This window comes from Bison bison, unplaced genomic scaffold (genome assembly GCF_000754665.1).
Source record: "Bison bison bison isolate TAMUID 2011002044 unplaced genomic scaffold, Bison_UMD1.0 scf7180017862790, whole genome shotgun sequence".
NCBI lineage: Eukaryota > Metazoa > Chordata > Mammalia > Artiodactyla > Bovidae > Bison > Bison bison.
In genome coordinates, this window is record NW_011493362.1 from 35,389 (window position 1) to 59,554 (window position 24,166).

Here is a 24,166-nt window from a genome sequence, read left to right on the forward strand (position 1 = left end):
CCCGCCCCCCCACCACTACCACGTGTGACCTTGCATGAGTCACTGTACCTCTCTGGGCCTTTGTTTGTCTCTTCTGAGAAACGGTGATAACAATAGGGTTATTGTGCAAATTAAGTGAGAGCTTAATCTGTAGCCTCGGGCAACAGTGCCCCTACCGCACATGCGCAGTAAAAAGTAGCTGCAAGGATTTGTAGCAAACATTACTTAGTGTCTCAGGTAGGATGTCCCAGAAGCAAATCCTAAAACAAAAATTCATGTAAAAGGGATTTATTGAACAGTTATGGGGACTTCCTGGCGGTCCAGTAGTTAAGACTCCCTGCTTTCACTCTAAGGGGCACAGGTTCAACTCTTTGCAACCCCATGGACTGCAGCATGCCAGGCCTCCCTGTCCATCACCAATTCCCGCAGCTTGCTCAAACTCATGTCCATCGAGTCGGTGATGCCATCCAACCATCTCATCCTCTGTCGTCCCCTTCGCTTCCTGCCCTCAATCTTTCCCAGCATCAGGGTCTTTTCCAATCAGTCGGTTCTTCGCATCAGTCGGCCAGAGTATTGGAGTTTCAGCTTCAGCATCAGTCCTTCCAGTGAATGTTCAGGACTGATTCCTTTAGGGTGGACTGGTTGGATCCCCTTGCTTGGTTCTATCCTAGGAGGGGGAAATAAGATCCCACAGGACTGGCTGCTCAGCCAAAAAAAAAAGGCAAAGTTATAAGGGTGGGGAGGAGGGAAAGGGAGTGGGAAAGTGGGACCAGGAAGGGAAGAAGGCCAAGCAACTGCGTGGAACCAAGCGAAGTCTCACGGAGGGTAACCTGGGCTCAGAAGACTAGAGTACTGATACTCCTGTTTGTCATCCATTAAGGGCTGCGGGGTGGGAAAGCGAACGATGCCAGGGAGAAAGGTTTCCAGGCACAGGTGGGCTGCTGATAGTGACAGCGCACTGCAGTAGGCACCAAAATGGGCCGAGAAGAAATGCGCGGGACAGTCTCTGCCCGAGGGTCTCAGAGCCTGGGAGGGGAGGGGAGCTGGCAATACACACTGCCCGCCCCGCCCCCCCCCGTTAAGATCCGTTCCAGGCACACCTGCACCGCATAACTTAGCTGGTGAGGGTGGGGAGCAGCGCGGGAGAGGCGTCGCGGAAGATAAATGCACCTGGGTGGGGAGAGGAGGACTATTCCAGGCCGCGGAAACAGCACGCACACGGGCGGAGGCTCAGGGCGGATTCTGGAGCGAGTAGGCGTGGGGCTGCGAGGCCCGACCTTCCGCGCCTGCTCCTGCGCCGGCAACCCGCGTCCGCCCCTTCCTGGCGGGTCGTGCCTTCTGGCACCAGGCCTTCCTGCCGCGCCCCGCTCGGGGCCTCCTCCTGGAAGCCTCCCCTGACTACTCCAGCTGCTCCAGGGCGACTCTCTTCTGAACTCATGGCGTTTACTGCTAAGGCTTTTTACTATGATGCTTACTCATGTAATGATGAAGTTAATGCACCCTTACAGTCTGTGACATTGTTATTTAACTTTGCATGTAGATTCTGTCTCCCCTGACCTAATTTTGGCTTCCTGAGAGTGGGAACTGTATATTTTTATTCATTGTCTTACCCTGTGGCACCTAAAATTGGAGGATATATGGAGTATGAGGTAACGATTGAATGAATGGGTTGAATCTAGTCTACTTTGAAGCTTATTAAATTATACACTCAACCTCCAAACTCTCAATTTAGATGGTTTTTTGTTGTTTCTGTTTTGTTTTTCAAACCAATCACATGTAGGTTTTGATGGGAATTATCACATAAACAAACTGAGCCCTAAGGGGTGGATTTTAAAGTCAGGAAACCCTCATTTCTTTTAGCCCCTCTTCAGTCCCACCCAGCCAGCCACTTGACTGACTCTAGGTCTTTGGGATCTCTAGGCCCCACCCCTTCCAGCTTTCCTGCTCAAATACACTCTGAAAGAATTTGGGGAAACTATGTACCCTTTACACATTTTAAAGTCAACAACTAACATTTTTAATCTTAAGTTTAAGTACTTGAAAGGGCACACTTTCTGGGGAATTGTAAATATTTATATATTTAGAAAGCCATATTACTCTTTTAAATCTAGTGGATGGAATATAACACATAGCCCTTTCATGTTCATTAACATCCTTTTAATAAGTGAACAAATCCATTAGCCAGTCAGCGAATTTACCTCATTTATTTTTCTTTTTAGTTCCTCTTTCCATTTCATTTCCCCTATAGTTTTATCCTAATGAAATATTTTTTTCTCCATTGCATCACTTTTTTTTGTATTTTAGTGTGTTTTTGGAAAGTCTTTTATTGTATATCTCTAACAAAAATATGTACATAAATTTAAATTTACTTTGTGTGACCATAAGACTGTAAGTATTAAAAACAATTACTCTGTCCTGGATTTAAAATTACAATTATTAAAAGATGCAATGGATCAAAACTCAACAATTTTCATGAAATTAAAAGACTCTTCCTCCTTGGAAGAAAAGCTATGACCAACCTAGACAGCATATTAAAAAGCAGAGACATTACTCTGCTGACAAAGGTCCGTCTAGTCAAAGCCATGGTTTTTCCAGTAGTCTGTATGGATGTGAGAGTTGGACTGTAAAGAAAACTGAGCGCCAAAGAATTGATGCTTTTGAACTGTGGTGTTGGAGAAGACTCTTGAGAGTCCCTTGGACAGCAAGGAGATCAAACCAGTCAATCCTAAAGGAAATCAGTCCTGAATATTCACTGGAAGAACTGGTGCTGAAGCTGAAACTCTGGTACTTTGGCCACATGATGCAAAGAACTGACTCATTGGAAAAGACCCTGATGCTGGGAAAGACTGAAGGCAGGAGGAAAAGGGGACAGCAGAGGATGAGATGGCTGGATGGCATCATTGATTCAATGGACATGAGTTTGAGCAAGCTCTGGGAGTTGGCTTGCTGTAGTCCATGGGGTTGCAGAGTCAGACACGACTCAGCAACTGAACTGAACTGAACAAATATTGACAGTGATTAAACAAAAAAGTAAATTTTACTGAAAACACATCTCTTAATGAGATGGAAAGGGCTGATTCTTGTTTTCCATTGACTTCATTTACCAGCTCCAGAAAGAGCACTGTGGTCTACTTCACAGTGGGTGAGAGAGCTCAACCTTCTTCTGTCTAGTGGGAGAACAGTTAATAGAGGCAGGTGGAAAACACAGTTCTCAAGAAGATTCATTTTAGGAAGGAACACATATGTTCATGGAAATTGATCCCCCTTAAAATCTGGTTGCCCATGAAAGCCCATGGAGAGTTATCATGTTCACTCAGAGTAGGCAAACCGTCAACTAGAGATTTAACTTGGTTTCTCATTCTCCAGAATAGGGATATCAGAATGGGTCTGAATTTCCTTGTATCTCTTGATAGTTGCATTTCCAACCTTCCTCCTGCTGAATCCCCATCCTTATGCATATGGGCAAGACAGGAACTCAGATGACTTCCAGATCTCTGTAGGTTCGTGGCTGTGACAAGTGCATCTGAACATTCAAAGACCTGCTCATTGGCAAAGAAGCAGCCTAGAGTCAAAATTAAGAAATCGTGGTATTTTATTTTTCCATTTCATAGAAGCACCATCGGCTCCTGACAGTTCCCAGTGGTTGGCCACCAGGTGGCAGTAGAGAGAACATAGTGCCGCCAGCCCTGCCTCTGAGTTCCAGGGGTGGGGAAGAGGAGCTGGGAGGTGGAGGTAGGGATATTCTGCTGTCAGAGAAAAAAGGAGAGGGAAAGTGGGGCTTAAATTCCGATCTCAAGAGGGGACAGAAAATATGCACAAAATCTTCAGAATAAAACTGAAGGAATGAGGAAAGGAATTAAGGAGTTAAGCTAAATTGGGGAGAATTCAAGGGGAATCAGAAGGGTAGAGATGGGTTTGAGAGCAGAAGTCCAGGATGCCTCTGGGGGCCCGTTATCTGTACTCCTCCCTGGGTGCGTCAAGGTCTGGCTCCTCGTGAGATCCGTGGTCCACCTCAGGGGCAGGTGGCCAGGGGTTTTCTGGAGGCTGGGGTCCTGCGGGCCAGGGGTCGTCAGGCCGAGGAGGTTGAGGGGGATCAGTTCTAGGGGGTTCAGGAGGCCAGACTCCAGAATCAGGCAGGTCTCTCCAGGGACGATTGGGGCCTGGAGGTGGAGGATCCTCAAAGAGCGGGGGTGCCCCTGGCCAGGGGTCACCAGGGATTGGGGGGCCCTGAGGCAATGGTGGAGGGCCCTCCTCCTCTGAGATCTCTCTGGATGAGGGGGAAGGCTGGTCTCCACTGCCTGAGATGCCTGCAGAAGGAAGGAGGAAGGTAAGAGGTTGTGAGGGACCCTCTCTCCCAGCAGGTAGGACCCAAGGAGCATCGCCTCTCTGTGATGGACCACAGCCTGAGCTGATCTCACAAACAGAACTCAAAAGTAACTCTCCACGCATTCGCAGAATACTAACACGATCTTAAAATGACATGAAACCCTGTCCTGAACTACTGACTGGACCAACTTTAAACTGACATGACCTCCCTTCCCCCACATAAGCTCCATCCAACCCTGTTTGGGACACCCCACTGTGAGGACCCCTATACCTGTCTGAGGTCCCAAAGCTGTCTACACCCTGGCCCCATGTGGCACCCAGATCCCATCTCTACAATGACATTCTCCCCCTTAACAGAGACCCCAGCTCTGATTAACACTTGCCTGCACACCTGAATGCTGATCCAAATCACCACATGGAGCTAAAGCCAAACCAGCAAAGTCTATCCTGTGCTAAAATGAACCTGCTCACATCACCTCCATCCCCTCACATGAATCTCCCAGGATCTCCCAGAATCTCCCTTTCCTTACGCATCCATCTCAGCCTCGCCTCATCCTGACTGTCCCCCATTACCCCAAATCACACTCTGGGCCTCTGTTCCCAGCTCACCTCCAGCAAACAGGCAAAGGACCAAGATCCCTAGGAGTTTCCAGTTGAGCATCCTGACTATCTCCTGGACCCCAAAGTCAGGGGTCAGCTGAGTCTGGGAGCCTGGGAACCCTAAGAGGCTTTATAGGGGAGGAGGGAGAGCGGAGGCTGATCTCTGGGGAGGGGCCGGCCCTGTCACACAAGGAACTGCGTCCAAACCGGACTGGTCCAACCCGTCTGGAAGGCCATGGCTGATGTGTAACCACTGACGGTGGCGTCCCTCATCTTAGTCCCCCAGCTCGGGACCCAGCCACCCAGGTTTTATCAATGACCTAGACCTTGGTCACCCCACCCTTGTTTTCATGTCCCCCTTCGTACACACCCTGCAGCGAACCCTAATAACAGGGACTTCTACCTCTCATCCCTCCAGGTCCCGGGAAGCCAAGGAATGGGAGCAAGCATGCGTGGGGAAGCAGTGTAATTACAGGGGCTGAGAGGCAGGATGCGGGGCAGAGGGCAGGCAACTGGGGGGACAAGGAGGGAGAAGATGGGCGGGGGTGCTCTCTCGAACACCTGGGACACAGCCAGGGCCATCTCAGCTGGTACACCGAGCCTCCTTCACCCGCCCCAGGGTGAACCCTCTTGGGGCTCAGTTCTTCCTGGAATCTGCACTCCCCAGCGTACACCTTCTCCAGGCACGAATGGGGCCTCCCAAGTAGTGACACACGAGGAATTTCATCCAGGAGCCACCTGGGCTGACTGCAGGTGGAGGAGGAAGTACGACATCCCGATTCCTCCTCCCCACGCCAGGGCTGGTTCCAGTCAGTCACACCCAGAGGCTCTGGAAGAAGCTGCCTCAGCTCCCCCTGGCACCTCAGCCTCTTCCTCCTCCCTCTAGCATCTTCACTGCCCTTCCCCTGGTCCTTGGTGGGAACTCTCTGCGCCCCCCTTCTCTCCCCTCATCTTTCAGACGTCAGTCTGTCTGGTCTGAGCCGCTCAGAGATGTCCCTTGAACTTTTCTGCAGCAAGGACTCCTCTGTGAGGATCTCCCGAGCCGCTCAGAAGCAAATGCCCAAAACTGAACTCACTTCCTCCACAACCTGGTCTGCTCCCCAGTGGCCAGGATTACCAGTCCCCTGCGGCTCAAGTTTTCAAAGACTCCATTCCTCTCTTTCCTCATCCCATGCCCCCAAACCCATCCTCCACACCCAGTTGATGGGTCTCTTAAATATGTAAGTCAAATTGTGTGGCTGTTCTCAGTTTAAAAAGTACTCCAAGGGCTGTCTATTTATTTATTTACTTTAATTTGGCTGGACCAGGTCTGAGTTGTGGCATACAGGATCTTTAGTTGTGGCATGTAGAAATCTAGCTCCCTGACCAGGGATCGAACCCGGGCCCCCTGCTTTGGGAGCGCAGAGTCTTAGCCACTGGACCACCAGGAACGTCCCTCCAAGGGCTTTTTATTGACTTAGAGTAAAACCCAAGCTCCACCAGGCCTGGCCTCTCCCTGCGGCACCCTCCCTTGGCTCCCCGCAGCCTCAGGACCTGTCCATCCTGGTGCTTCTCCCAGGTGGCTGCACAGCCCGCTCCTTACCGCACTCCGGCCTCAGCAGCACATCCCTCCGGAGAGAAGCCCTGCCTGTCCCTCATCTAAAGCCACCCCTCCCCACACAGCTAGTTTCTATCATGCCACTGTCATTTTTTCCTCTTCACAGCACTTGTTTGAAACATTCGTTTGTTCATGTAGGTACCCGCCCGTTGTCTGTCTCTCCCACCAGAAGGTAAGTGTCTCTGGAGCAGGGACCTACCCGTTAATCAAACCCACCAGTGGCCCCCCAAGGCAGGACGCTGCCTGGCTCTGTGAGTCCTGCTGAGCACGTGAATGTTCTATCTGCCTCGTGCCCTTGCCCTGACCATTTTCCAGAGGTAGTTTTAAAATAAAAGTTAAGAATAAAACAAAACCTGGAGCTTCTCCAAAAACCTCCTGGGCAGCCTAGGAAAGGGGTTTTGAAAAAGGAACCATCTAGAGGAAGAGCTGTATGAGGGACTGGTTCTCACACTTCCCGGACAAGAGAGGCTACGGGGAGAAAACTTCCTTATATTCCCAGAAAGAAGTGACCAAACCATGACTCTGACTGTTGTCATCTTTATTGAGCCACGGGAGAATTCATGACATCTTGGCGGCTGGTGTCCCTGAGGGCGGCTGGAGGAAGTCCCCTTCCCGACCCACTCCCCTTCCATCCTCATCCTCCTGGTCCTCACAGCTGGTCAGAGGCAGACTGAAGAGGAGGTCTGGCTGTCCCCTTCACAAATGGCTTCCTCTTTGGAAATGGCCTCACTCAGGCCCTGCAGATCATCGAGCAAGACAGAAAGGGATCCTGGAGGGATGGGAGGTGGACAAGGGTGTCAGTCACAGTGCCGAGGAACAGCGCAGCTACCGGATGTGTGAGGGTTATAAGGGAGACAGCTCTTGGCCCGAGGCAGGCTGTGGGTCTCCAGGGTCACAGAGAACAAGGCTCAAGCCCTGCAGAGGGCCTGGAGGAAAGGTTCCCAGGGTCCCCCTGCCCTCCGTCCCTTACCTTTGATGGACTCCTTGGTGCAGAGGGCCGCTGCTGGGGGTGTGGGTGCTGACGACTCTGAGGGCTTCGGGCTGGGCTCCACAGGTACGCCCTTATCCGACGGGGAAGGAAGAACTGCCAACAGTCGCTGCTGCTTGTAACGGGAGAGGAGACCCTCCTGCTGCAAGGTGGCCTGGGAAGGAGAGGGTTAAATGCCACCGAGCCCAGGCAGGGCCCCCTCCCCTCTCCACAGCTCTGCTCCCCAACCAGCCCACAAGGGCCCAGTCTCTCCGCCTCCTACCAGCATGAGGTTCTTGTCCCTCTCCAGCTCCTTCAGGCGCTGGGTCAGCCGCTGCCCCTCCTCCTTCCGGGCCTCATCCTGCAGGCGCCGGAGCTCCTGGTTCCGCTCCTTTTCCCGGGTGGCTTTGCGCTGGATCTGGCGTAGGGAGACCACTGCAGGAAAGCCAGGCCACAGAGGGGATGGGTGTTGGCAGCCTAGAGGCTGCAAGGCACTGAGAACACAAGCCTAGAAGGATGGGCGGCACACGGGGTCCCCAGCTCTGTGACTCAGGGAGCCACGGACGCTTTGTGGCATTCAGTCTCTTCTGTACAGACGGAGGGGTGGCTGATGCTCTAGAATCTTGTGAATCTGTGAACCCAAAGTACCTCCCCCATCCCTGAAGCTTCCTGGAGGACAGGAGGGGAAATCTGAATAGGGACTGGATATCAGATTTTGTGTTCATTTTCTTAAAGTGTGACCATGGTATTGAGGTTACATAGGAAAATATTCTCCTTGTGGGAGATGCAGCTGAATAGTCAGGTTGTTTGCAGCTTACTCTCAATAACTGCCCCCCAAAATGTATATGTTATCAATATGTGTAAATATGCAGATAGACAGGAAATGTGATCAAAGGTTATAAACTGCTGCTCTAATGGGAGAAGGTAGATGAGTATCCATCACATGATTCTTTTAACTTGGCTAAGTGTTTGAAATTCTTCCCAATAAGAATTGGGGGTAATCGTTGGTATGTCACGTTGCCTCTGTGACTGGGGGGTGACTGGGACGAGCTGGGGGGATCTGGGGCTGGTCAAGCGCTATTGTTGGATCTGGGCACTGGCTATACAGGTGTGTTTACCACTTGAGAATTCATCTTCCTTGATAACTTCATGAATTGCACACTTCAAAGAGAAAAAGCTTTCAAAATAGTTTTGACAATAATCTCGTGCCTTAATACCTCCTCCTTCTTGGAAGCCCACGTGCCTCCCAGCCACTCTCACCAGCCTTGGTGTGTTCCCTACGAGCCTCGTTCAGTCTCCTCTCTGATTCTGAGAGCTGTTCCCGCAGCCGACCTTCCACTTCGGCCACCTTCTCCTGCAGCGCTGGGGTGGAGGTGCACACAGCGCGTCAGGGGAGTCTGGGCTCATGGTTCCCACCGCTCCCGACCCCGGGACTGCCCCTGTCCGCTCCTGCACACCTTGCCCGTAGATCTCCTGCTGCTGGGTCAGCTCCTTCCGGAGGCTGGCAGCCTCTGCCGTGCTCTCCTGCTGGCCCTGGCGAGCTGCCTCCAACTGTAGCCCCAGACTGGCCAGGGACTCCTGCGTGCGCTGCAGCTCCTGCTCCAGCTGCTGGGCCACCTCACTCAGCTTCTGCCGCTCTGCCTCCCCTGGGAAGAGGAGGTGCCCACTCAAGTTCCTCCCTGCCCTAGACCCCAGCTCTTCCCTCCTCCTCTTTCTCCCCAAGGCCCCATGACTCTGGCCCCCGGCTCGTGCTCGCTGACTTGGAAGCACCAGGCGTACCTTGCTCCCGGGCCCGGCCCACCTCCTGCTGGATGATGTGGGCGCTCAGCTGCAGTTCTGCGTCCAGACGGTTCCGCTCCTCCCGCAGCTGCTCCAGCTCAAGGCTCATGTCTGTGGTCAGTGGGGGTGGCGGGCAGCTGAGACAGGAAGGGAAACAGAGATGGGGGAAATCACCCAGCTGCCTGACCCCTAAGCCCTTATCCTTCCTCCATCCTCGTGTTTTTCAGGTCCCAGCAACCAACACCCTAAAGCCCCACTCCTGCCCCCCAGTAAATCTAAAGTGGCCCGGACTTCACCTCTCCTGGCGCAGCTGAGCAAGGGCCACTTTTCGAGCCATCAGGCCTGGGGAGAAAAGGCAGAGAGCGTGAGAGGTGCGTTTGCAAAGAGGAGGGGAAACAGGGGCGTAAGGAGATGCTCAGACCGGGGAGGAGGAGGCAGGAGGGTAGGTGTAGGATGAGAGAGCTGGTGGGGCAGGGGCAGGGGCAGGGCGCGGCTGGCAGTCACCCTACCCACCCCGAATGGTGTGGACCTTGCGGACGGCATAGCTGACTCGGCTGGTGAGGCTGGGCAGCCGGGCTGCGGCACGCTCCACCTCGGCCACGGTGCCCTGGAGCCAGGTCTGAAAGCTGGAGAGGACACGAGGTCACCAAATCCTCAACCCCACCTCATTTCCAAAAGGACTCGACCCCCTTTATCTTGTGCTGCTATGTACATGGAGAAAGTAGGGAAGGGGGATCAGCCCAAGGGAAAGAGAAGCTGAAGCCGACATCCAAAGCCGAGGAAGGGTTGTTACCTGTGCAAAGAAACCTGTGCTTCTCAGCAGTCTAGTTTCTAAAGGTTCTACAACAAAAGCTGTGAAGGAAACACCCAGGAAGTTGGTATGAGAGACAGGCTTGCAACTGATTAAAAAGGAAACTGGCATACGCTTTATTAACAGATGGAATATCTAGTAAGCAAGTAGAGGCAGACCTCGGATATACTGTGGGTTTAGTTCCAGACCACTGCAACAAAGCAAATACGGCAAAGCAATACCGCAAAGCAAAAGTCGAATAGATTTTCCGGTTTCCCAGTGCTTATAAAAGTTATGTTTATGCCATACTGCAGTCCACTAAGTGTGCAATAGCACTATGTCTTAAAAAACAACTAAACATTTAAAGACAGCATTAATTTGAAAAGAACGCTGCTGGGGAAAAATACTGCCAATAGACTTGCTTGACGCAGAGGTGCCACAAACCTTCAGCTTGTAAAAAATGCAATATCTGTCAATGATAAAGCAAGTACAATAAAACAAGGTACACCTGTGGGTCTTCAACTTTAAAAGAAAAAAATTGGTTAAATTGTTTTCCAACTCAACAGGGCATGCCTGCAAAATTTTAAAGAAAGAAAGAAAGATCAAGTGTCTATACTCCCCATCTTTGAACAGTTCTGAAAGTGGAGATCCTCCTGTGCTGTGCTAAGTCACTTCAGTCATGTCTGACTCTTTGCAACCCCATGCACTGTAGCCCATCGGGCTCCTCTGTCCAAGGAATTCTCCAGGCAAGAATACTGGAGTGGGTTGCCATGCCCTCCTCCAGGGGATCTTCACGATCCAGGGATCAAACCCACATCTCTTACATCTCCTACTAGGTGCTCTGTTTAGCTCAAGCTGTTATTAACTGCAGGAGGAAGTTAACCTCATCTCAGCCAAACATGCAGTGGGTAGGAGTCCTAACAAGTGACCCTGGTGAGAATGTGGCAAGGTGGCGGGGCAGGGGGGGTGGTGCCCCATAAAAAACAAACAGACTTTACAGGGCTAGATACTTCCAGCCCTGCTTCCTCCAGACGACCAGCCTTGCAGCCCCGCTTGCCCGAGGCTCTTAAACCTCAAGATGCCCAGGAAGCTGGGGAAGCAGGAATGCTATTCCACCCACTCTCCACCCCAGATACCTGCTGACAGCACTGGCCACAAGCCTCAGCTGCTCCTCCGCTGGGGCTGCCTGTTGCTTCCTCCGGCGCCGGGCCTCCTGAGTGCGGCTCAGCTCCATCTGCAGGGCCTAGGAAGGGTGAGGTAAAGAAGGGGCCCCCTGCCTGGGGTCTCCCTACCATCCCTCAGCCTCTGCCTGTCTCAGAAGCTGACCTTGGCGCCCATCCGCTCCACCTCCACCTCGGCAGCTTTGTCCTGCAGGGAGCGCTGCAGGACGACCTGCTCCCGGCACTGGGTTTCCACTCTTTCCTGGAGCTCTGCCACCTGGGAAAGGAGAGGAGGCAGGTCCAGAGCAGAAAGCTGTAAGGTGGGGGTGGGGGAAGCATTGGGAAGGCAGGGGCAGGTGCAGAGATCTCTGAAAGGCCACGCTGACAGACAAGAAGCCCAGTTCTTGAGAATGGAGTCTGAGTCCGGGTTTCCTTCCAGAAGCATGTTCCATGTGCCCACATCTTGAGGAACTGCCCTGTGACCTGCCCGTAAGGACCCATAGCCTTGGCCCATGCCACCCACCGGTCCTTGAACATTGTTACCTCCTGGAAGTGGCCGTCCTACCTAAGGTCAGCCCACCTCACAAAGTGTAAGCCTCACGAGAGCAGGTCTTTGTGGACCTTTGCTCAGGGCTGTGCAGCCAGCACAGGGGAGCCACCCAAATATCTGGTGAATAAACGCCATCCCTTCCGCAAGGAGCAGGGAGCTGGGGGAGAGCACTGGAGGAAGTGGGCTCCAGGCAACCTGTCCCTTCAGTCGCTCCACGCATTCTCTGTGCTCCAGCTCCTGGGCCTTCAGCTGCACCATGAGGGCAAACACCTTCTCCCGCCAGCGCTTCAACAGGGACTGGCACTTCTTGGTGAACTCAGGCTCCAGGCACTCTGAAGGCTGAACCTGCAGGGAGGAAGCAGGGAGAATGGGGGATCCTGGGGGAGCAGAGGAAGGTTTCTCCTATCTTGCCCTGGCATCAGGAGCCACAGCAAGGAGAGGTGTTCAGGGGAAGAAAGATGTCAGCAGGTTCTGGGAGTGGCACACCAACCCCTCCTGTGCACAGGGGCCGAGGGGCCTGGGCCAGGGGCCTACCTTCCGGGCCAGCTCCTCCTCCTGCATGCAGAGGATGTGTGTGAGGCTCTGCACGCGCACCTGCAGCAGCTCGGTAGTGGTGTGCAAGCTGTCCCGGTCCTCCTGAAGGTGCTGCGGGAGGGGTGGGGACAGAGGGCAGCCGCCTCCGTCAGGTCTGCCAGTGGCTCTCAGGTGGCGCCCAACCTGCGCACCCCTCAATGGCACTGCCTTTTCTCCTGGGGACTGTGTTCTTCTCCAGGGCCCCTTGCCCAGGACTTGAGCCCCCGTGTTCCATCCCAGGCCGGGCACTCTCTCACCTGGCCGGCTTCTAGAAGCTCCTGTCGCTCTGATTCCCATGCCTGGCTGCGGACCTCCGGAGGGACCTGCTCCCCCACATACCTCCTCAGGTTCTCAACCAAGGTCACCTGAGCCTCCAAGTCCTCTTGGGTCTTGCTAGGGTTGGGGTGGGAGCAGAGTAGCCATCAGGGGGCCACCCTGGAGACCCATTTCCCCACCAACCCACCACTTGCCAGGTCCTCCTGGGGTCGCCCACCCCCCAGAACTCACCTCAGTTGCTTCCGCAGCAGCTCAGCCTCCCTCTGGGCCGCAGCCAGCTCCTTGGTTTCCCCTGACCTCCGGGTTTCCAGATTATTCAGAGACTTCTCCAGGCCCCCAGCTTTGCTGGTCAAACTGGAAAGGGCCTCCTGGTGAGCCTGGGTCAAGGAGGAGAGCTGCAGAGAGAAGAGAAGACTCAGCAGGGGCCAGCTGGCCCACACCTGGGCTTTCCAAACCCATCCCCTGCTTCATCATTGGCCTTTACTCCCACTTTCTGTGACCCTGGACAATCACCCGAGAAATCATCTAACTGCACATGGCAAAACAGAGACCATCCTTGGCGCTTCACTTCCCATCACCCTCCAGTCCGTCAGCAGTTCCTGTCAGGCCTCCCCCCAGAACACTGTCACTTCTCTCCATAACCAGGACCACCAGCCTTAGGTAAACCACCTCATCTCTGGCCTGGACAATGGCAACGATCTCCTGACTGGTCTTAGAATCCTCCAGTGGCTTCCCACAGCGTTCAGACCAGCATCTTCCCTGGGTCTGTGAAGCCTGTGTCAGGCCTCGGCCTCTGCCAGCTCTTGGCCTCTGAGCTCACATTCTGTCTCTCCACTGCCCACTCTGCTGCAGCCACAGTGCTCTCTCATCATCCGCCCCCTGCCCCAAAAGTCTGCTCCTTCCCACCTCAGAGTCTACCCAGAGGCCTGCTTCCCCTAGATCCTCAGATCTCCATGACATCGCCTCCCGGGGCCGCTACTCCCCACCCACCACCACCCAGTCCTGTCATCTGTTCATGCCCTTCCTGCACTTCTCATTACAAAATGATCCTGCTTCTGCACCTGCTTACTATCTACTTCCTGCCATCCGGAAGGAAGCCCCAGGAAGGCAGGGAGCTTGTCTCTTTCTCACAGCACCTCCAGCAGTGGTAAAGGTATCAGATACGCTGAAGGAGTCATGCTGTGGCGGGTGAAGGAGTGGAAGTGGCTGCCCTCACTTCCGGCCTGCCTGCCTCTAGCCCTATCTCCGTACCACAGTCACTGTGAGCTTTTTGGACATGAATCTCAAAACTTCTACATACAAAATACAAATCTGATCATGTCATTTCCTCGTTGAAACCTTTCAGTGGTTGCCCACTGCTCTTAAGGTAAACTATAAAGTTGAACAGGCCCAAGCCCTCACCCTCCAGCACAGCCCCAGAGCCCGTCTTGTCGCTTGTGCTCAAGCCTCTCTGGCCCCCTCCCATGCACATCTACATGCACCAGCCCCATCGCCTCCCCCCAGGCCTACCCACCAGCCAACTTTGATTTAACACAAATGTCGACTGCTTATCATTAAGCATCTTTCATGAACTGAAAAGAGTTTTCTTTGAATGACCTCTTTTGTCCATTTTTCGACTGGATAGCTGTCTTTCCTTTATCGGTTTCTAGGCACACATTACATAGTAGGGATATTAACTTTTTATTGTGGTATGAACTGGAAATATTCTCCCCCAGCTTATCATTCACCCTTTTGTTGTTGTTTAGTTGCTAAGTCGTGTCTGACGCTTTGTGACCCCACGGACTGTAGTGTCAGGCTCCTCTGTCCATGGGATTTCCCAGGCAAGAACACTGGAGTGGGTTGCCATTTCCTTCTCCAGGGGATCTTCCCAACCCAGGGATCAAGCCCAGGTCTCTCGCATTCCAGGCGGATTCTTTACCAGCTGAGCCACCAGGGAAGCCCGTGATTTACCCTCTGATTCTACTTTGTCATTCCTAAGTTTGGTATTATAAAGTCAATATATACCAATCTTTCCTTTAATGGCTCTGGATTGATTCATACATAGAAAGTCTTTCCCATTCCCAAATCACAAAGGAATTCACCCTCATTTTCTTTCAGTATCTTTACGGTTCCATTTCCGAACACATCGACTGGTTGGGTGGCCTTCCCCAGCCTCTAGACCAGTGGGGCTCCTTTGTCCTCCTTCATAGTACTTCTCCCAATCACAGTTAATTAATTATAGTTAAATAAGGCACTGAATGTGTGTGTCTTCCACTGGGTTGTCAGCTCCACCCACGAGGACAGGCAGTTGACTGATTTGCTCACCCCAGTGTCCCAGCTCTTGTCTCAGGAATGGCAAAGAGGGAGCACGGATGTATGCCTGCTGACTGAATAATCTCCCCTTCCCAGTCCACCTCAGGACCCCTCTCACACCCCTCACTCCCCTTCCCAATGCTCCCAGAGGAACTGGGTACCTGGAGTAAAGTAGGGAGACAAACTACTTCCCCCTGGAAGAGGAAGCAGGGTTTCAGGTGATGGGAGGTCACCTGAGTCTGAGGAGAAAAGGGCAATCTGAATAAGACCAACACACCCAAGTTCTCTCTCTTTCCAGGTCACCTGTATTTTTTACCTTCACCAAACACCTCATCACTCTTTTCGGCAAAGCCTGCTCTTTGCTGGGGAGCTCCCACCCAGCTCCACTGGGCAGCCGAGCCTTCCCCACATCCACATTCACCTGTTCTTGGTGCAGCCTCTGAACCTCCTCCAGCTCCCGCTGGCTCCCTTCTTCCAGGTTCTTCCGGACAACCTCGGCCCCAGCCAGGGCGGCACGCAGGCCCTCAGCCTCAGCGCGGCCAGCCTTCTCCGCCCGTGCCAGTGCCTCCAGCTCCACGGCCTGAGCCTCCAGCCTCAGCTTCTGCTGCAATGAGGTCTCCCGTAGCACCCGGACCTCTTCCTCCAGCCGCCGCAGCTCTCGCAGCTGCCGAGAGATCAGCTCAGCCTGCTGGCTCAGGGCCTGTGACCCTGCCAGTTCCGTGCACCTTCAGAGACAGGTTAGCATAGGTGAGACAGGTTAGTCTGGTGGTGAGAGTGGCCAAGGCATAAATGGAGACAGGAGAAGAAGAGAGGATCCCTCTGCTCCTATGCGCAGAGATGGCAAGGAATGAAGCTGGGCCATGGGGATCTCTGCATGCCATCACCATCATCATTCAAGGCAGCCCTACTAAGCATATCTGGGTCCACAGGACTTGAAAAGCTAGCTGAGTTCATGGACCATAACCTCTCTCGAAGGCAATATACAGACAGACGTGTTAACCATCACACGTGCACATCATTAGGCTATGCATTCTGAATTGGAGAAGTCTGAAGGACACTGAGACTGCTGAATTCTGACTTAAGGGCAGGGAAAAGTTTGATGGAGGTACAAAGAGAGGTGATGGCTTCCAGTGTCAGTATGGCAAGGCCAGGCGCCAGTTATTTAACTGTTAGATATCCTGCATGAGAAGTCTGAGAGGGCAGCACCTCAATAAATCACAAAGTCCCAACCTCTAGAGAGCTGAAACCAGCTTATAAGATGATTCTTGACACAGTTCCCTCACTGAGGCCCAGAACCAAAGCACTTTAAAAAAATTATTTTTTCCGCTGTGCTGTGCAGCTTGTGGGATCTTAGTTCCCAAAGCAGGGACTGAACCCATGTCCTTCTCAGTGAAAGCTTGGGATCCTAACCACTGGACTCCCCAATACTTTTTTACAGGATCTGTAGCCTATAGAAATTAAGTGACTGGACAAAGGACCCCTAGGGGGTAGCCAAACAAGCCACAGAGAGTCTCCATCCCCTGACGCTCTCACACTCCTCTTTCATCATCCTGCTTCTTTCCCTTTGACAGGGTCCCAGAGAGACCCAACTGCAATCCTACTCAAGAACAAAATGGCAGAAGGATGGTCCAGTACATGTGGGAAAAGACTCACACGAAACATCAAGAATTTTCATAGACAACACACTGACAGAGAGCATGGCCAGCTCCACCAGATGAACTCATACTACTACAGCACCCAGTCTGTGTACCAGCCCACACTTCTTCAGCCTGCCTTATACTACACTTAGTACAATCAGCTATGGGTCAACCAATTTCTTCCCTTAGGATTTAAAATTCTTTGATATCAGGATCTCTTATTTATTTTTGTTATCTTTGTCCCTAGCATCTAGCACACTGCTATTATTTATGCATTGTAGACACCAACAATTGCTTCTGGAAAAAATGAAAAAATTGTGGAACTAAGGGTTGAAATAGGGTAAGGACTCTATTACAGTGAAGAAGGTTCACTGGCAAGCAAGTCCAAGAGAACAGTTACATTAGATCGTACCTGCCTCTCCACTCTGGTTCCTGCCCCTTGCCAGAAACTTCCTGTTCCCACATGGTCACTTGAGGTCTCTGGTTGTCTGGCCGCCTCTCTAAGACATCTTGATGGGTTGGGCGCTGGACCAGGGGAGTGTCTGAGGCCCATGTGGGAGCCATTCTCGGCAGTGTTGGAAGGGGCCGAACTTGGAAGTGGGATGGGGGAATCAGCCCAGTGGAACCTAAAGAATCATAAGGACAAAGGTACTCAGTTCTCCAGGGAGACACAATCACCAGTCCCCATGCCAGATCCCACTAACCTGAAGGTCGAAACATCTCCACATTATTTGAAGTCTCTAGAGTCGGTGTACAGCCATCTATGACCCCCTGAACAATAGGAGAAACAAGGACACTCCAATTCAATTTTCAGGCCTTCTTCCAAAGAGAGAGCCCCTACAATAACAAAGTCATAATCCTTAAATAACAGCCAGGTCCATCCAACTCATAGCTTTTCTTATCCTATTTCCCAAAAGAAGCAGAAGTACCCCAAGATCCCTTGCTTGTCTCAGTCTAGTTCCTGACAGACTATGGCAACAGCCATGAGGTGGAGAGAATTTACTGAGACAGGCTGAGGGGCTAAGTTTTACTCATACTTTTAGAATTCTGGATAGTGCCTTTACCCTCCTCCTTAAGTTTCTATGGTCTCTGCAGTTCCTGAATGAAGGTGACAACTGAGGTATGCGATGCAGGGGCCGTGAGCCCAGTCTCCAGAGTTCTCTCCATGGCTCACCAAGGCCTTGGGGAAGCCCATCCAGACACCACCAAGCCATGACTCCAGGGTCCTTCCCTATCAAAGCGCTGGCCCAAGGCCTGGCCCCTGATGAATGTGGCCACATGTAGCACAGGATACCTCCCCAGAACCCCTGGGGGAATCCAGGCAGCCTAGACTCCTTAGCAGAAAAGCCAGCTAGTTTCGGACATCTCATCCAAACCGTGCCAGCAACTTTCCACTCAGTTTCTCTCTATCGTCCCTTCAGCTTCCATTCCTGCCTCCCATCTGCCTCTCCAGAGTCCTAGAGCAGAGAGAGGGCTTGTTAAGATCTCCCCACCCTCCCACTCGAATTCATCTATTTTTCCTCCCAATCTGGGATCCCTACTCCTCCCTACATCACTATTTGCTTTTATCCTGAAGGAATTATGCTGGCCCCTCACCCTCTCATGTCTCAGTAGCCTACACTCCCTCCCTCCTCTCCCCCAGATCCTCCTGAGTCTTCGCCCTGCTGGACGCTGAGCTCTAAGGCTGTTCTGAGCACCTCATTTGTTCCTTTACCCTGCCCTTACACCCCTCCGCCCACCCCCTCTCAGCCCCTTCCCGCCCCCAACTGACTCTTCCCGAATGCCCCTTACCCAGCGCGAGAGACCCCCACAGCCCTTTGGCCACACCCCCTACACCTAGCTCCCGGTCGCCGCTTGGGTCCCTAACCGCGCCTGCGCAAAGCGGGCAGGTTGGCGGGACGCTCTTAAGCCTGTAGGGTTACCACTACTGAAGGAGGCGGGGAAAAGGCGCACGCAGGCGCAGTAGTGTCTAAAGCCAGGCCCAATTAAGGCGTTAGGGGCATCTCCGCGCCCTGGCGGCTCCTCCCAACTCCGGGAACCCGGGAAAACTTGTGAACTAATCAGAAAAAGCGAAAGGCGGGAGATCCCAGAGCGTCGCCCAATGGAGAGAAGGAGGGCAAACGAAATGGCCAATCAAAAACGGCTCGGGGGACGCGCTCACTCCGCTCGAAGTCCGGACCCGGGAATTCCGAAGGCGGGGTCAGCGATGCCCGCGCGCGGAGGCCGCGCCCTTCCTGGCCCTGGCTTCTTCGCTGTCAAACAGCCGCAGGAGCACCAACCCCGGCCGGATCCCGAGAGGTCCTGGGCTGCGGCATAAGCTGGCATTGCCTGGAGAGGGAACCATTCCGAGACTGCACAGCGCGGTAGATACGAATCCGGGCTGGGGCGGGGAGGGAAAAGGCTGGATTTGTCTTGAATCATCCCGGGAAGCCCTTTCCTCTGTTTTTATCCCACCTGGAGAAACCAGAAAGCAGGGGTTTAGCTCCACCTTGTTGGACAACGTAGAGCCCCGTTTGCACTGCCTTTGAGGGGTGACTGAGTACGCTTCCCACTGGGTTTCAAACTAGCTAGTTATGAATGAGGGATTGGTTTAGAAGAGTGAAGCGTGAGCTAGCAGGAGGGTTACTCTATTAGGAAAAGCAGGTTTGACAGGAAGAAGCTTCTCTTCTCCAAATTACACTGAAGTGGCAAGTTAGTATATCACACAGAAGCAGCACCCCTCCTCCTGCCACACACACACCTACAGTTCTAATTTCCCTAGAAACTGCCTAATGTATTGTTGACTTGCCCAGATTGAAGGCTCCTGGAATATTTTGCGGTCTGAGAATCCGATTCAACTTCGTGCCACAGGACGCGTTCTATTTTGCACTAAACTGGAACTTTCACCAAATTTTTTCAGTTGCAAAGCTGTTGACAGCCAATTTTACATCCATCCTAGGCTCCCTGCACCCTGAATTTGCCCTACTCAGGGAGTGTGCTCAAAGTCGAACTTGCACAAAACATAGCTCAAGTTTGCGTCAGACGGAAAGTGAATTTAGGCCAGCTGTGCACGGCCTAGGGAGTGGACAAGGTGATGGATTCCTGAGGTGAAGTGGTGGTGCCGAGGGGGCCCCGCCCATGCTGCCCTGCTTCCAGCTGCTGCGCATTGGGGTCGGCAAGGGTGTCGATCTCCACACCTTCCACCCACCCAGTGGAGCTGGCTGCACCTACCGCTTGGGCTGCAGGGCCGATCTCTGTGATGTGACCCTGCGGCCACAGCACGAGCCAGGCTTCATCTCTGGGGTCCACGCAGAGCTGCATGCGGAGCGCCAGGGTGATGACTGGAGGGTCAGCCTGGAGAACCACAGCAGCCAAGGTGAGGAGTGAGCAGGGCAGCCTTATGCTGGGGCAGTCGCAGTTCTGGGCTATAATGAATTAAAAGACCCAACAGGGATTCTGCCGGCCTCCCAAACTCCCCATCAGGTTGGATGGACGGTTGTCATGCAGACTTATGTCTTTCCACCAGAAATGTGCAGTGTCAGAAGCTCTTTGTGGGGCTGATCCTGTTTAGCTCATAGAGGGGGTGGGAGGTAGATCCACAGACTGGAGCATCACAGTGGGGTTGTTCTGAGACCATGGTGGGCGGTGAGGGGGCAAGCTTAGACTTCAGTTTCTAGATTGTTTAGACATTTGTTCTTGCCTTAGGGCGGTTGTGAAATCTGTTGAATTATCTTAATTATCTGGACATGTGCCTTACTCCCTGAGTTGGAGGCAGTTAGGCAGCCTCAGAAGGCCTGGGTTTACATGAGTTCTGCTGTTGGCCCCTGGTAACGTCACTCAGACCTGCCACTCCACCTCTCTAGGTCTTAGTTTCCTAGAATATGTCTTTGTGAGTGAGGAGTGTTGTGGGTATTGGATAATTTCAACTGGCCAACATTAATTTCCTGTTTATTATTATGAGCCAAGAACTGTTTTATGTGCATTAAATATAGGTGAGCACAAATGCCCCATTTTACAAAGAAAATGAAACATAAAGAGGCTGACTTGTCCAGGGTCACATGACAGGTAAATGGTGGAATTTGAACCCAGATAGTCTGAGCTATGCTGATAAGTGCTGAGTTGGAGCTGAGAGTTGAGCGTCTCTGAGACCCAGACCTCAGTGGATTGAGGGAAGTTCATTCCATGTGCCTTGAGGGACAGCATAAGGAAAAATAATAATAATATTCTTAGCTCACAGGGAGTTTCTTATCTGATGACACCTACTACTGAGGGACTTAGAATGTAAGGATTTCATGACATGCATGTGTTCTTCCTCGTATTCCCCAGAAAACCAGACAGGACCAGATTTCTCCACTGCTGACTAGTCATTTGTTTTTGTCATTCTCTGTATCTGTCTGGTGCCCCACAATCAACAGGGACTTTGGTCAATAATGTCCGACTCCCAAGGGGTCACAGGCTGGAGTTGAGTGATGGTGATCTTCTGACCTTTGGCCCTGAAGGGCCCCCAGGAACCAGCCCTTCAGAGTTCTACTTGTTTCAGCAAGTCCGAGTCAAACCTCAAGATTTTGCTGCCATTACCACCCCGCGGTCTAGGGGAGAAGAGGGAACTGGGATTGGTTTCCGGCCCATGCTGCCCTCCCAGGGGGCTCCACAGCGTCCCCTCAGCACCCTCTCCCCAGCCCCCAAAGCAACCCTGATCCTCAACTCCATTGGCAGCCTCAGCAAGCTCCACTCCCAGCCCCTCACCTTCTCACGGAGTGGGGGTGGGCCACAGAGTCCGCCTGGTCCCACTCCCACCGGGGAAGTGGGGACTGCCCCTTCTGCCCCACCTCCAAGAAACCGGAGGAAGTCAGCTCACCGCGTGTTGGAAGAACTGGATGATGAGAGAGAGGCTCCCAAGAGCCCCTCACCAGTCCTGCCGGAGCCTAGGAAGAAACTCCGTGTAGAAAAAACCCCAGTGACACCCAGTGGGTAAGTCAACTTGGCTTTATTTCACTGCCTTTGGTTTTTTAAGAGCCCTAGGCTGAGATGTACCTATCTGCTTGGGTGGTGGGGGTGGGAGGTGGAACACCTGTTGTGATGACAAAATCTGGGTTAGCTGTGCTAGCCAGATTCACCATTAGTCTAGTGAATCTCTATGGGTTCCCTCTGCAGTTATCTAGGGGGAAGTTCCAGGCTTCTGCAGGTTTCCAGTGACCTTGGTTTTTGTGTCCCTTTCTTCAGAAATCGACGCGGGCGTCCTCGGAAGCACCCAATGAGCAACCCCAGGGCTCCCCCTGCAGTTGGGGGCGGGGAGCCCTGTGCAGCCCCTTGTTGCTGCCTACCCCAAGAAGAGACAGTGGCCTGGGTTCAGTGTGATGGCTGTGACATCTGGTTCCACGTGGCCTGTGTTGGTTGCAGCATTCAGGCTGCCAGGGAGGCCGACTTCCGGTGCCCAGGCTGTCGTGCAGGCATCCAGACCTAAGGCCCACCGCCAAAGCACCAGAGGACAGAGCCAGCACCTCCAGGCCAGGGATGGACAGTGAGGGTGCCAATGGGTCCTAAGAGCTGCCCTCTTCTATCCTTGCCTCTCCAGGAGGGAATGACTCAGGAGAAGGGTCCACTCCTGTGGATTATCAATTCAAGGCCTGGAGCAGGGCCTTGTGGCCAAGGTGACAGAAGAGATGGCTTCCTGCCAAAGATATTGCTGCCTCCAGGAAGTTACCAGTGAGCTGGAAATACCCACTGTCACAAGCTGTAGGTCCTTGTTGTCATGGACACTAGAATGTTTGTGGTCAAGAGCATCCATCAATTGTAGAGGTCATGCCTGGGAAGTTATAAGCCCCAGCCTTGAACAAGGAAGTTCTTAATGTTTTTGATGGTATCCCTAAGGCATCTCTGGGAAAACCTAGAGCACAGACCCCAAACTTCCTTACATTGTGGGTGGTCCTGCTGCTGACCACAATCACTGTGACCTGACTTCTCAGAGCTTTGCTTCCATTTCCAAATAAAGAATGAGCAGCTTTATACGCTCTCAAGTATTTACTTTTTGTGTGGGTCTGATACTCCTTGCTTTCTAGTTCTTGAGAGAATGGAGTTGGTTAGTCTGGAAAATTAATTCAGATACTTATAGGAAGAGACAAGCAGATGAGGCAGAGGAAAACAGGAATAGGGGATCTAGGTAATTACAGTTGCTAATTTAAAAGAAAACATTCACTACCGTTAAAATGTCATTTGGATTTGATCAAATTCATGAGGGTGGTGGAACTTCTACAAGTTTCATCGGTACTACCAAGAAGAGAAAACCTGAGACAGCAGCTAGAGCAGATGTCAACCTGGTGCAGTATCAATAAAACCCACATATGCTACATTGAGTCTCTTCTGAGTTGCACACCAAGTCAGCACACTGTCAAAGCAGTGTTTCTATAGTTCTTACTAGGAAAGTCCTGTCTTGACCTATCTTATTGCAACCTACATGTCCATCCCCTTCCTTCTCTACTTAGACTTACCAACCCAAGTTTTTTTACGGATCAAAGAAAAGCTCCAGAGGAAGAGCCCCAGTTAGGAAGTGGCAGAGTCAGGACTAAGTGTGTGTAGTGGTAGGTGAGTCACAGACAAGGCAAAAACCTTAAGTGAAAACCAAATGGACCCCAGTATCAAGAAAGCACAAAGTGGAGTTTCTGGTTGGGGTGATAGAAGAAATGAGTAAAGGTTTGATTTCTTAGCACATAGCCACTGAGGACTACAGAGTAGAATGGGGGAAAGCAAAAAACCAGATCCTAATAGGGAACGGACTATGTAATAACTGCATCTTTGGGCAAAGGTGTTCATCTCCAATTTCTGCAGGACCGCAAGTCAGAGGCTCCTAAGAACTAGCTCACACTTATAAAGAGCCCTATCCATATAAACTTGGGATCCAACCCCACACCTCCCTCTGACATTGTGACTCTGCGCAATGTAAACAGCAACCTTCGTTTCAGGGTCATTTGGGTCAGAGAGCTATTAATACCCACTATTAATATCCTATCCACTCTTCAATAACTAGAGGATAAACCAAAGACAAAAATATCCACCTACTAGGTCCCAGGCTTCTTTATTTAAGAACAAAGTGATGAGTGATGTGGGGATTAAAGTCAAGAGCATCATTGAACTTCACCTTCCCTCCAACCAGTTTCCCCAAACTCCCTGCCCCCACACCCATTGTGTTCCCAATTCCTTTCTTAGTGAATGAAAAACTTAATCCCAAAGCCCTGGTACAAACCCCAGGGTTCTCTCCCTAGCTCTCCCCTTCCTCTGCCCCCCATTCCTGGGGTGAGCAGGCACCTCAGTTTGAATGCATAGGAGAGCCCAGAGCGGTGACAGACACCGAGGGAAAGGCCTCACCCTCAGGGAATGGGACCGAAGAGTACAGAGTAGTGAAGTGAGGGCCCCCGTAGCCTGGGGTACCAAAATGGGGCCCTGGCGCCAGAGGAAAGGATACGGGTCCCCCTGCGAAAGGAGACCCAGCAGCCTCAAAATCCTCACGTTGGGAGTAGTCACTGCTTGATCGTTTGCCCTTCTGGCGACGGTTGCAAAACCACACTCGGACCACCTAGGAGTGGAGGACACGGGAGGGGCATTTGGTCCTGAGATCTGGGAGGTGTGACACCAGGGAGGAGGAGACGGCGCACATAGGGACAGGG

The 24,166-nt window shown here is 52.3% G+C and overlaps 4 protein-coding genes across 6 annotated transcripts in view; 1 reads left to right on the forward strand and 3 right to left on the reverse strand.

Annotated features, from left to right (window-relative positions):
• Positions 1–3,553: 3,553 nt before the first annotated feature.
• On the reverse strand, positions 3,554–4,989 carry PSORS1C2 (psoriasis susceptibility 1 candidate 2). Its single transcript, XM_010832907.1, has 2 exons — positions 4,915–4,989; positions 3,554–4,286 (listed from the first exon to the last, which is right to left on the reverse strand). Exons 1-2 carry the CDS (start codon positions 4,964–4,966, stop codon positions 3,931–3,933), a joined length of 408 nt encoding a protein of 135 aa, XP_010831209.1. The 5' UTR covers positions 4,967–4,989; the 3' UTR covers positions 3,554–3,930.
• A 2,035-nt stretch (positions 4,990–7,024) lies between these two features.
• CCHCR1 (coiled-coil alpha-helical rod protein 1) lies at positions 7,025–17,332 on the reverse strand. Its single transcript, XM_010832908.1, has 17 exons — positions 17,231–17,332; positions 16,939–17,152; positions 15,311–15,614; positions 12,829–12,992; positions 12,579–12,714; positions 12,283–12,393; positions 11,944–12,093; positions 11,365–11,475; positions 11,175–11,281; positions 9,762–9,874; positions 9,545–9,590; positions 9,249–9,385; positions 8,927–9,115; positions 8,730–8,831; positions 7,753–7,904; positions 7,473–7,644; positions 7,025–7,271 (listed from the first exon to the last, which is right to left on the reverse strand). The coding sequence occupies exons 1-17, from the start codon at positions 17,244–17,246 to the stop codon at positions 7,162–7,164; spliced, it is 2,334 nt and encodes a 777-aa protein (XP_010831210.1). The 5' UTR covers positions 17,247–17,332; the 3' UTR covers positions 7,025–7,161.
• A 1,388-nt stretch (positions 17,333–18,720) lies between these two features.
• TCF19 (transcription factor 19) lies at positions 18,721–22,554 on the forward strand. 3 transcript variants are annotated; one of them, XM_010832911.1, is made up of 4 exons: positions 18,721–18,889; positions 19,426–19,881; positions 20,921–21,476; positions 21,729–22,554. In XM_010832911.1, the coding sequence occupies exons 2-4, from the start codon at positions 19,644–19,646 to the stop codon at positions 21,967–21,969; spliced, it is 1,035 nt and encodes a 344-aa protein (XP_010831213.1). In that variant the 5' UTR covers positions 18,721–18,889; positions 19,426–19,643; the 3' UTR covers positions 21,970–22,554. The 3 variants fall into 3 exon arrangements, with proteins under 3 accessions (XP_010831213.1, XP_010831212.1, XP_010831211.1); XM_010832910.1 differs by having other exon boundaries at positions 19,465–19,881; XM_010832909.1 differs by having other exon boundaries at positions 19,319–19,881; positions 21,729–22,525.
• A 1,254-nt stretch (positions 22,555–23,808) lies between these two features.
• Positions 23,809–24,166, reverse strand: part of POU5F1 (POU class 5 homeobox 1) — a 5,310-nt gene continuing 4,952 nt past the window's right edge. The window contains 1 exon segment of the mRNA XM_010832912.1: positions 23,809–24,118. Coding sequence (XP_010831214.1) covers positions 23,809–24,118 — 310 coding nt within the window.